This window comes from Pteropus alecto, unplaced genomic scaffold (genome assembly GCF_000325575.1).
Source record: "Pteropus alecto unplaced genomic scaffold, ASM32557v1 scaffold22, whole genome shotgun sequence".
Lineage (NCBI taxonomy): Eukaryota > Metazoa > Chordata > Mammalia > Chiroptera > Pteropodidae > Pteropus > Pteropus alecto.
This window is the reverse complement of record NW_006434839.1, coordinates 429089-441964: the sequence shown is the minus strand read 5'-3', so window position 1 is coordinate 441964 and position 12876 is coordinate 429089. Positions and strand designations below refer to the sequence as shown.

The following is a 12876-nucleotide window of genomic DNA, read 5'->3' as shown; positions in this document are numbered from 1 at the left end:
CGGCCCCGCCTCCTCCATGCTGCCTCCTTCCCTCTCTCCGCTCCCTTCCCCTCCGCAGGCAGGCGGCAGTCACAGAATCACTCCCTGATAAACCTCCTCCTCTCCAACCTCCTCGCTGCGCCACTAGGAAACAATGCTCTGGTTTCAAATGTTTATTTGGGGACATAAAGATTTTTATTGTATAAAAAACTCTAATCTAATACTGACAGAAAGATTTGTGCAAACTAATCTCTAGTGACAGAAAGCAGATGACTGCTTGTTAGGGGGAGGGAGGGTGGGACACCAGGAAGGGAAGGTGATGGGTATGTTCGCTGTATTGATGGTGATGATGGTTTCACAGGTGTACACATTTGTCACAACATTAAAAAGTGTACTCTTTAAATACGTGCGGTTTATTGTACATCAGTTATACCTCAACAAAGCTATTTTATTTAAAAAACAACAGGAAATTATTAAAGCCAGAAAGAAAGTTTGAGAAATTAGGAAAAATAGTTTATATCCCTAATGTAGCTATTTTCATTTTTTTCCACTTTCTTTCGTTTTTGTCCACATATCCAGTATGTTTCATGCAAATTTTACAGGGATACGGTGACAGCACACGTCAGCTGTTCCCAGCTGCAGGGCTAACACACTGGCACGTCCTGAGGAACTGTGACATGTTCCGACTAAATTTGTTATTAGCCAGACTTAAGGAAACCGCTTTGCCAAGGCTTAACTCTTCTAATAGTGCATAGCACATCCAAGACTACAACCATAATCACGTCACCTTCACTCTCTTGTGTTTGGTACGGTATCTACAACGAAAAAGCTAGCACACAGAACTTCGCGTAAGCCCTGGGTAAGTTCTTTTGGAAAATGTCAGGTGTTTAGAACCAGTGATGGAGATACTCAGTTATATCTTGGCAAATATTATATCTTAAAACAGCGTCATGTGTGTCAATATATGGCCTTCATACTTGACATTTTCCTTAAATCTAAGTAAAATACACAAATGGTAAGAAAGCACATAAATGAGTGTCCTTGAAGTCCCTCTCCAATCTGCCAGTACAAGTTCCTAAAGGCAAATTCCTTCCTGTTTTAACTTTTCCTTCTTCCTCCCTTCTGCCATCTATCCACCTTCCTTCTTGCATGTCTTTCTTTCTAGGTAGGTGATATAGTCACATGGGTCAAAAATCTAAGTATTAAATGTTATATATAACAGAAACTCTCCCCCGTGCCCTCAGTCACCTAGCTTCCCTCCTCAAAAGCAACCAATTTATCAGCTTTTTGTCTCTCCATCCAGCAACATCAATGAACATATATGCTTATGTGTATACCCACACACTTAGAGAGTATTTCAACCTTTAAAAGAAAGATAGCGAACAACATGTACTGTTTTACATCTTGTATCATTCAATACCAATATATAAAGAGCTTCCAAATCTTTTTTAAAGATGAAAATGTAAATATTAGTGTACTGAATTAGTCCCACATTGACAAACGTTTAAGTAGTTTCCAATCTTTTGCCATTATGAACAATGCCCTAACAAATAACCTCATAATGCACCAAACTGCATGTAGGCAAAAGCACTTACACGTGATTGACTATTTATAAGGAAAAAAAAGGCATTATTAAGGCTTTATATAAAGCAGGGATCCAAGAGGCTTAGATGCCACCTACTGGAAAACAAAAGAAAAATGCCTTCTTAGCAACATGCTAGAGACCTTCATATGATAAATCTCCTTTCTGGGTGGGGGGGTGGGGTGACAGAACACACTTCCATTAATGCACAGGCAGCGAAATAGTCCATTAAACACCATGAACAACCAAGGTGACAAGGCAGCTCAGAAAGAAATAGAAAAACTTCTAGAAAATAAGCTAAAGACACAGAAATATGTGACTTAAGTGACAGAAAATTCAAGATGGTACCTCTGAAAAACCTCAGTGAGATAAAAATAATACATATCTGCAATTCCAGGAACTGTGAAAACAACTAAATCAGTAGAATGAGTATTTTAGCAAGGAGAATGAAACCCTCAAAAAGAACCAAATAGAACTTCTGGAGATGTAGAACATACTAGAAGAGATGAAGAATGAAATAGCAGGCTTGGGAAATAGTGTCGACCACATGGAGGAAAGGATCAGTGATATCGAAGACAGAAATCTAGAAATAAATCAGAAAGAAGAAGAGAGAAACCAAAGAACAAAAAATAATGAAAGAGAAATACATGTACTGGTTGATACCATGAGGAAAGGAAACATAAGAATAATGGGCATTATCAAAGGGAGGGGAAAGGAGCAAGAATTAGAAAGCATTTTCAGACAAACAGTTGACAAGAATTTCCCAAAACTAAGGAATGAGCTAGAGCTTGGAACTCAAGAAGTCAACAGAACACCCAATTATCTCAACCCAAAAAGGCCTTCACCAAGACACACTGTATTAAAATTATCAAAAATTAATAACAAAGGAAGAATTCTCAGGGCAGCCAGGAAAAAGAACACAGTAACCTATAAAGGAAAATACATTATTGTCAGACTTCTCACCACAAATCTTACAGGCAAGAAAGGAGTATAATCAAATATTCAAACTAGTAAATGAAAGGAACTGCCAGCCAAGAATAACGTATCCAGCTAAGCTCTCCTTTAGATATGAAGGAGAAATAAAGACCTTTCCAAACATACAAAAATTGAGGGAATTCTCCACTACGAGGCCTGCATGATATCAAATACTGAAAGAGGTCAGCTCACCTAAAACAAGATGACAAAAAAAATACATTACTAGGAGTGAGGCAACTAGCAGGCAGATAGAAGCAGAGTAGTGCAACCCTTATTAAGAACAAGGCATTGTAAGCTTTAACAATAAGAAGAGATTTGCTATTGCAAGATAGTAATGAACGTTCAGCATACATGGGGACAAACTGAGACCTGAAACAATAAAACGTATAGAAGAAAACATAGGAGCTAAACTCAAGGACCTTGGACTTAAAGAGGATTTTATGAATTTGACATCAAAGGCAAGGGAAGTAAAAGCAAAAACAAATGAATGGGACTGCATCAAACTAAAAAGCCTCTGCTCAATAAAAGAAACCACCAACAAGGTAAAGAGACAACCATCCGAATGGGAAACTATATTTGCAAGCGACACCTCTGATAAGGGCCTAATATCCAAAATATACAAAAAACTCATACAACTCAATAACAACAACAACAAAAACAAACAAACAAACAATCCAGTTTAAAAATGGGCAGAGGCTCTGAACAGACACTTCTCACAAGAAGACATACAAATGGCCAACAAATATATGGAAGGATGCTCAACATCGCTCGCTATTAGGGAAATGCAAATCAAAAACCACAATGAGATATCATCTCACACCTCTCAGAATAGCTATCAACAGGACAAGGAATAACAAGTGTTGGAGAGCATGAGGAGAAAGAGGAACCCTCATACACTGCTGGTGGGACTGCAAATTGGTACGGCCACTATGGAAAACAGTATGGAGGGTTCTCAAAAAACTAAGAATCGATCTATCATATGATCCAGCAATCCCTCTACTGGATATTTACCCCAAAGACTTGAAAACATATATTTGAAAAGATATTTGCACAATGATGTTCACAGCAGCATCATTCACGGTGGCCAGGACATGGAAGCAAACGAGTATCTCATGACAGATGATTAGATAAGGAAGCTGGGGTACATATATACAATGGAATATTTCTCAGCCATAAGAAGAGATGAAATTCTGTCATTTGCGACATCATGGATGGACCTGGAGATAATAATGCTAAGCGAAATAAGCCAGACAGAAAAAGTTGAAAACCACATGGTATCACTTATGTGTGGGATATAAATCTAAAAGCAACAAACAGGACAAACAAACAGAGACTCACGAACATGGACAACAGACTGACTAGTGGTTACCAGAGGGTGGGGGAGATGGACGGGGTAAAGAGGGTCAAATATGTGGTGACAGAAATCTAACTATGGGCGGTGAACACACAATGCAATATATTACTGGATTTTGTTAACTAATGTCACCATAATAAAAAATAAATAAAATAATATTTTAAAAAATTAATTAAATAAAAGTGAATTCCTAAAAAAATAAATAAATAAAAATAAAAATAAGTGATGATCTACTTTTACAATAAAATCTTATTACCAGGCTAAATTAGCTTTTGAATACTTAAAAATTAATATTGCTGGACAATAACAAAGTATACTTTGTCAGTTTCAGTGACCATCAAGCAATAATTTGTAAGTGGGCAAAAATAACATTTGTCATTCCATTTTATATGTTCTGCTCTATGTAAATGTTTACACTGTACCTTTGTATTCAGATGGCCCAGGGTTTTTTCAAATTAATACATGAGAAGCGAAATATTTATTATGTTTTCCAATTCACAAAATTAGCCATGTTAAAAATAATTTTAATGAAATTAAATGGAATTTTAAAAAATTATGTCTTTGCAGTAAATGTAATCCAAATACAAGATAATATGACATTCGCGAATACAAATATAGGGCAGACTATTCCCCATTATGAGTCCAGTAATCATTATGTATCCCCATATTTATGAACAAAATGACAAAAATGAAGATATGTGAACCTATTTTTCACATAGGTTCAGAGAAGCCCAGCAGCTTGCCAAAGGCGACACCAAAATGAGAGGCGCAGCATGCATCTCAAACCACCCTCTTTTGTCTCAGCGTCCACTCCAGGGCAGGGCGGCGACCACGAGGTCCCTGATCACTAAAGCTGCTTGTTCCCCAGGTGACACCCCACCCACCACAGCTCTCTGCTGCGCAGTCCGGCCCTGACCCCTGGGCGGCGGGGGACCGCTCTCCTCTGCGAGGTTGCGCGGTGGAGACAGGAGGCGGTCCTGGGGGCGGAGCCCGCTGTGTCGCCGCTCGGCAGAGAAAGGAACCGTGAGCCGCCTCTTCCCGAGCCGCGCTCGCTTGTCTTTCTCTGCGCTGCAGCATGGGGCCCCTGCCGCGGACCGTGGAGCTCTTCTACGATGTGCTGTCCCCCTACTCCTGGCTGAGTTTCGAGGTGACGCCGGGCCTGGGAGGGCAAGGGCGGAGGGCAGAGCAAACGCAGGACACTGGGCCCACGGTCTCATGCAATTCCGGACATTGCCCCCAAGGGCTTTATGACATACAGATGGATAGAGAGCCAGGGCTGAAGGTCGCTGGGCCTAGGTAGAGCCTAAGGCAGTGGTGTCCCACAGTGGGTTGGAAAAGGGACAACTCCAAAGAATCAAGGAGAAAACCATGGCACCGCCACTTCTTAGCCCTCCGTTGTCAGTTTCTGAGGGGTGGAATGCGGCACAGGATGGAAACCGTCCACCGGAGCAGAGATCCTGGGATGGATTTCTAGGAGTGGAGAGAGCTTTTCCATTTCCAGTCGAGTAAGGCAGGGTGTCCGCATTACTCCTACTTCGTGCTTAGAATCTGGCTAATCACTTGCCGTGAAACACCCTTCCCGTTCCAGCGCTCATGTTCACACTTTCTACCTGCACACTGGCTTTGCAAGTTCACCTCTTCTCCTGCAGATGCTGTGCCGGTATAAGTACATCTGGAACATCCACCTACAGTTGCGTCCGAGCTTAATCGCAGGGATCTTGAAAGACAGTGGTATGAAGGCCGCAGCGCTGGGGACAGGGACCTGAGGGAGGGCTGGTTTGAAAGGCCCACAGGGGCTGTTCTCAACCGGGTCTTTATATTGGCACCAGCAGAGAGTATTTGTTCTCTGCCCAAAACCTGAGACTCTTAGGTCGTCTCTCACCAGTGTGTCCAACTTTCCACTTGCAGGAAACAAGACACCACTTCTGCTTCCCCGCAAAGCCAAATACTTCAAAAATGAGACTAGACTCCTGGGACAGCATATCCAGGTTCCCATCCAGTTACCCAAGAATATGTTTTCTGTGATCCTTGAAAAAGGTGAAGAGAGGGGGATACACATGCGGCAGCAAGTGGAAGGCAGTGAAGGCGAAGATTGTAGGGCCAGGAAGGAGAGGCTGGGCGACTAACTTCAATGAAACACACCCTGGGAAAACTCAGGAGCAGAGTTGAGCGAGAAAAGGTTGTAGGGACAGAGCGGGAGGAAGAACAGGACAAATCAGTTATGAGAAACGGTGGGAGGCTGAGAGCGATCCAGCTCTTCGAGATGTCAGAAGCAAGAAAGAGCAGGTCCTCCATCTGGAAACAAGCTAGGGGAGCCCTACCTCTGAGTGCCTCTCCCCTACAGGAAGTCTGTTGGCCATGCGCTTCCTCACTGCCGTGAACTTGGAGCAGCCAGACATGCTGGAGAAAGTGTCCAGGGAACTATGGATGCGTATCTGGTCTCGGGTGAGGGCGGGGCTTTGGGAACCCACCTGGGAGACCCAGGTTGACTTGATGACCATCCCCTAGGCCCATTTCCAGACCCCTGCTCCTTCTGGCCACCCCTGACCCCGTTGTTCACTGACCTACTGTCCACTACCCCACCCCTCACCTGGCCACCCCTCCTGCTGACTGTTTTATTCTTCCCAGGATGAAGACATCACGGAGCCCCAGAGCATCCTGGCAGTGAGTGTCCGAACTGCCCCCGCTCCTTTCACAGGGAATCTCACAGAGAACAGTTGGCATTTGGGGGTGGAGAGAACATAGTTTTCTTACTGGATGGAAGAGGTCATTGTTATTTAAGGAGAAAGGATGTCTATGTTTGAGGACAAATTACTGAAAGGCTGGAACTAAGGACTCTCATGGTTGTAATGGAAGCGCAAAATTCTACATGGGCAGAATTTATTTGATGGAAGTCAGTGGGAGGGAAATCATAAATGGGAGGGAGGGATGAAGTACAGGCAGGTCCTGGACCCAAACACTCCAACATAAACCTCACCAACGTGTGCAAAGTAGAAACCAGATGACTTTAAAAACAGGCTTTAAAAAGACAAAAAGAGATTACTAACTCAAGCCAGAATTATACAAAATCCTGAGTGAGAACAAATGGAAATAGCTCAAAACATTGAAATATGTGCCAGCCATAGATGGGGGTATAGAAAGCATGTGATTAAATCAGGAAATTAAAACCAATATTTTCCCTTCAGTTCACAAAAAGATAGTTGAGCCATATTCAAATTTAATATATAAAATGGCAAATCACAAAAAAAGTTAAGCGTAGGAAGAATGGCCAACACACCCTCCGGTGTTGTATTCTGGCAGAGGATATGCAGAAAGCTTGCCCTCTGGCCTAAAGCTGACCCATCGTTTTACATGCCACTGCGTGCATATGAAAATCACCTGGAACACCTGGGTGCTGCCCCCTACCCCCTGACAAATTCCAATATAATTGTTCTAGGGAATGGCCCTCGAATTTGGGGTTTTGTTTTTTTTTAAAGCTCCCCTAGGAGATTCTAATGTGTAGCCAAACCACTGATCCCAAACTGTAACAACAAAACCCAAACTGAACCCTTTATCATTCTCTGGAAGTTAGGCAGGTTGTTGCAGCTGTGTACCCTACTCAAGTCCCCAGGAAATTCCATGGGAATTACACCCCAGCCCTTCAAAAAAGCACAAAATATTCAGGAATTCTGAGAAGCAGGAAGGCAAGAACCCCAGACTTAATGATAGGGACTGGGATTCCGTGTTGGCTCTGCTACTAACAGGCTCTTTAACGAGTCAGCTCCGGCCTGGACTTGTCTCCTCTCTTCCTTGATAAGGAAGAGGTCAGGATCCGTGTGTATCTAAGATGCCCTCTAGTGTTACATTTCTGCAACTATGACTTTTTGCCATTTGCTCTTTCTGCCAATTTCAAGATTTTGAAGGAAGAAAACATAGCCACTCTTGGCAAGAACAGACCTCCACTCATGGGTGGGTAAAGGCCTTGCTAGAAAAACTTGGAGGCAGAAAATTAAAAGACCAGAGTTTTCTCCTGAGACCCCCACCCCCGCTAATGCAGGCAAGGTTGTGTCCCCTTCCAAATCCCCTCAGGCTGCAGAGAATGCTGGCATGTCTGCAGAACAAGCCCGGGGACTTCTGGAAAAGACCTCAACACCACAGGTGAAGAACCAGCTCAGGGAGACCACAGAGGCAGCCTGCAAATATGGGGTGAGCAACTCTCGATGCGTATCCCCAACTCTGAGGGCAGAGTCTGAAAACCTCTGCTGGGTCCCCACATGCCCTAGTCCTCCCTAGCTTTCCCAGACGACCCTTATCCTCTCCCTTCTTGTCCCTGAGCCCAGGGACGGGAAGAGAGGGAGACAGATGGTGAGAAAAGACAGAGCATCTGAGAGTTAGAAACCGAAACTCCCCTTAGAGCCACGGAGCCTCTGAGCAAACACCTCTGGCTGCTTCAGTGACCCCAGACAGGTGTTGGCTCATAGCCTTGACCCCAGCCTGATAGACACCTGCTCCATCACCTTCCTCCCTGCACTGTAACTGCTTTCTCCAGGCCTTTGGGCTGCCCATCACCGTGGTCCACCTGGGTGGACAGACCCACATGCTATTTGGCTCTGACCGGATGGAGTTGCTGGCGCACCTACTGAGTAAGTTACAGGTTCATATTGAGCTGTCCTTGACCCTAGCCCCGCTCACATTTATATCCATTGACCAGAAGGACAGATGCAGAGCAAAAATATTCTGGGCATTTCCAACAACGAAGCAAAGCATCATGCAGACACAGGGTGCTTGAGGTTAAATGGAAGGGGCCGCCCTCAGCCCCATAGGAGAGAAGGGAGCCTCCTGCACCTTAAAGCCAAGCAGAGCTCTTCCTGGAGAATGCCGGACCTCACGGAGCCGGCCTCTGACATACAGGATTGTCTCTTCCCAGGAGAGAAATGGATGGGTCCTGTGCCTCCAGCTGTGAGTGCCAGACTTTAAGAATGCCCAGAGGAAGCAAAACCTTTGGTCTGAAACAGCAGAGCTTCTGCTAACCCTTCCTCCACTGTGGGACACTGGGACTCTGGCTTCCCCACGGATGGGGGTTCCTCACAAGTGCCTTTACAGAGCCCCAAACTCTGCTTTTCCCACAAAATAAACCTAATGCCGTTAAGCGTATTTCTGGTTCTGGGTCTTCCCTGGTGCTTGTGTGTTTCTCTTCCTTGCACTTCCTGTCCACTTCAGGTGTTCAAGAAGAACAGCTCTTCCAGTTCCCCTGCCCATCTCGGGGCAGCTTATGTGGAAGGAGCAGAATACAGTCTCTGTTTCTTCTGCAGAATGTCCCTAGGTCTCTGTCAAGGACAAAAACTAGGCCAGATGGATTTTGCAACTATCCAGTCTGGCACTTACTGTCTTCTAACCAGCCATGGCATCTGAGACAGGGCTGGGACCCAAGGCCTAGTGGGAGTGAAAGCTGGAGGGAACCACAGCCTGGCTTGCACCCAGATATTTAAACCGGGTCCAGCAGAAGCAGGGCAAGGCAGCGCAGGGAGACCTGCTGCAGTTGCCATGGCCTGGGGAAGCTGCTCATCCCCTCATCGCTCCCTCCCCTCGCCCGCAGTGCAGATGCTGAGAGAACCCCGGGCCTCTCTCCCTGGCCTAGTGCAAGTCCTGTGGCTCCCACACTAACCTATAGCTTTCCCACTCACCCCGTTATTTACCCAAAGTCTCTGCTCTATCTGTGCCCCAAGTGCAGCCATCAGAATACCTTGTGTTTCCATAGTATTTCGACTTCCTAGAGAATACCCTGAAACCACACTTGGACACCTGGCAGAAGCCAGGTGTGGAGCCTTCGATGGCTCGAGGGTCCCTGGGCCTAGGAGCAGACGCCCTCTTCCCTTTGCTCTCTCCCTCTGGCTCTTTCTCATCTCACATCTGGTTTTCTGCTTTTGTCCCCCACAGTGTTCTGTCTTCCTCCTCTCCTTCCCTTTTCCATTATTCCAGCATGTTCAAGGATTTCAGGTCATCCTTACTGGGCTTCTCTGTGAAGTAATGCCAGAAGGACACTTCCAAATAAGCACCCTCTCCTTCAAAGGAGATTTCATGAGATGCTAGTCTCAGCGTTATTTGTGATATCGAATAACTTAAATATCTAATAGGAAAAAGATGCTTTAATAAATTACAATATATCCAGCATACGATGTTTCACAGCCATCAAAAATTATATGTGTGCAATGCAATATATACATGCCTTACTGTTGAATTTACACCTGAAACTTACTGGATTTCGTTAACCTATGTCACCATTTAAAAAATTTTTTCAAATTATATATGTGAAGAATTTTAAAGAACATTGGAAATCTTAGGATATAATATTGGTTGGGAAAAAAAGATGCGACTTTATAGTATGATCTCAATTATGTCTTAATATATTAAAATATAGGAGATGTGAATATATTAATCTTAGAATGAAATATGTCAAAATGTTTCCATTTTTTTTGTATACCTTTTAAATGACCTGGTAAACAAATATATATTTAACAAAAGAAACAACAAGAAGTCTAGATTCACATTTGTGTACAATTGTGCATTCTTCCCATTGTTTTCTAAAGGTATTGATTGCTTAACTTAACCCTAAATCTTACTCCAGGCTAATGTGGGATAATGTCTTATCATGTGCTTTCTCAGCTTTACTCAGCCTTCTTCAAAGACTGGCATCCTATTTACCTAACGCAATAGCAGAATTTCATCTTCTCTGGAAGAAGGAGACAATTTCTAGACTCATCCTTACACACGTGATCTAGATTATAATTTCTGAACAACCTCTGCCCAATAGAATCCAAAGTGAATTTTTTAATCAGAGTTTTCCAAAAATACAGAACAAATAGGATATTTATAGAGATATAGAGAAATCAGAAGATTATGAGGAGGTGGCTCACATGATTCTGAAGACTGAGGGGGCCCAGGGTCCACCATTTGCGAGCTGGAGGCCCAGGAGCACCGGCGGTGTGGTTCCAGTGGAGTCCAGAGGCCTGCGAACGAGGAGCCACGAAGTCTGAGGGCAGGAGAATGTGGCTGTCTCAGTTCAAGCAGAGAGCATATTTGCCCTTCCTCTGCTTTTCGTGTTCTATCGGGCCCTCAGAGGACTGGATGATGGCACCCACACTGGGCGGGCCACCTTCTTTATTCAGTTCACCGATTCAAATGCTCATCTCTTCTAGAAACACCCTCACCGACACACCCAGAAATAGTTTTATCAGCCACGTGAGCACACTTTTGCTCGGTCAGGTTTATATGTATAAAATTAACCACAGCGAGAAAAGAAAAAGCCCCCAAATGCAGCTGTATTTCTTTTTATAAAGAAATACTCTTTAATCTAAAGAGAGTTTCATACTTAGTTTCTTCCTCTTCATCCCTTCTGATCAACAGTTGCTATGTAAGGTAAAATTTGCAATTATGTCAATACTCAAAATTCTGTAGTAAACCACATTTTTGTTTTGTAATTCAAATTCCAAGCTCACGAAATAACATTATGCTTCAAAACCACAACCTTCTTAGATAAAATTCCTAGAAGTGATATCTTTTTTACAGAGCCAAAACACAAGTGGTAATTAACAACAAAAAAGTATTGCATGCATGTGATAAATGAAAAAACAGACCAAGGCATCATGTAAAAAGTGAAGAGTCTCCCTTTTCCCACTCCTATCCCTAGTCTCCAGTTTTTTGTATATCTTCCCAGAAATGTCCATATTTAACATGCAAATGTCAGACATAATACAGCGAGATGCCATACACCCTTCATCGGCTTTGCCAATAGTATAATATAGCATCATAACACAGCCGGGAAATTCACACTACCGTCCATCAACGTGATTCAGACCTCACCGGTTTCTGTGTCTGTATTTACTTCCATGTAATTGTATCACTGCATATTCACGTGACAACCATAGTCGAGATAAAGAACATTTCCAGCCTAAGGATCCCTCATGCAGCCACTTCCCTCCCTCCCCACTTTCCTAACCCCTTGCAAGCATTAATCTGCTCTTCATATAGTTTTGTCTCTCGAGAGCGTTGTATAAAGGGAATCGGCTTGGCTTGTTTCCACTTAGCATAATTCTCTTGAGGTCCACCCAACGTGTTGCCTGTATCTGCAGTTTGTTCTGTTTTAACGATGAGTAGTGTCCTATGGAATGGATTTGCCAGTTTGTTTAACAGATTTAAGGACATTCGGGTTGTTTCCAGTTTGGGGCTATTACAAATACAGCTGCAGTGAACATTCATGGACAGATTGTTGTGTGCACGTAAGTTTTCATTTTTCTGGGGTAAGTGCCCAGGAGCACGACTGCTGGGTCACATGGTAAGGGCATGTCTACTTTATCAGGAAACTGCCATACTTGCCCAGAGTGGCCGTGCCGTTTTACCTTCCCACCGGCAATGCATGAATGATCCAATTTCTCCACATCCTCCCCAGCATTTGGTGGTATTACTTTTTTTTTATTTTAGCCTTTTCTGATAGGTGTGCAGTTGTATCTCATTGTGGTTTTAATTTGCATTTCCCTAATGGCTAACAACGATCATCTTTTCGTGTGCTTATCTGCCATCTGTACATGCTCTTCAGTGAAATATCTCTTCATGTCTTTTACTTATTTTCTAATTGGACTGTTTTGATAAATGCCTCTAGTTTTTAAAATAGATTTTAAAAGAATTTGCAAACTAAGAACATATTTTTGAAACAACTGGGGGAAAACAACACAGATTTGGTATTAGCTGATGTTAAGGAATTAATGTCAATTTCATTAAGTGGAATTAATGTTAAGGAATTAATGTTAATTTCATTAAGATCATGGCAGGGTGGCTATGCACAAAAAAGCTCTCATCGGTTGGAATTAATTTCTGAACTATTTAGGGTAGAAGTGGCCTGATGCCTTTTAAAAGACGGAAGAGGTGGAAGGAAGCGCTGAAGCATGAGTGGCAAAAATGTCGATAATTGTTGAAGCCGTGTGATGGGTACACAGAGAATTCACTATACTGT

At 43.3% G+C, this 12876-nt stretch overlaps 1 protein-coding gene across 1 annotated transcript; it reads left to right on the top strand.

The window, feature by feature from the left end:
- Nucleotides 1–4872: 4872 nt before the first annotated feature.
- Nucleotides 4873–9023, top strand: GSTK1 (glutathione S-transferase kappa 1). The gene is made up of 8 exons (XM_006910458.3): nucleotides 4873–5037; nucleotides 5540–5621; nucleotides 5799–5927; nucleotides 6235–6335; nucleotides 6519–6554; nucleotides 7959–8075; nucleotides 8419–8512; nucleotides 8797–9023. Exons 1-8 carry the CDS (start codon nucleotides 4966–4968, stop codon nucleotides 8844–8846), a joined length of 681 nt encoding a protein of 226 aa, XP_006910520.1. The 5' UTR covers nucleotides 4873–4965; the 3' UTR covers nucleotides 8847–9023.
- The last annotated feature ends 3853 nt before the right edge of the window (nucleotides 9024–12876 follow it).

Excerpts from the sequence above, each read along its gene's own strand:
- GSTK1 (XM_006910458.3), top strand. The coding sequence starts at position 4,966 with ATGGGGCCCCTGCCGCGGACCGTGGAGCTCTTCTACGATGTGCTGTCC. Across the intron at positions 6,555-7,958 it reads AGCCCCAGAGCATCCTGGCA|GCTGCAGAGAATGCTGGCAT; the intron begins GTGAGTGTCCGA and ends AAATCCCCTCAG. Across the intron at positions 8,513-8,796 it reads GTTGCTGGCGCACCTACTGA|GAGAGAAATGGATGGGTCCT; the intron begins GTAAGTTACAGG and ends GTCTCTTCCCAG.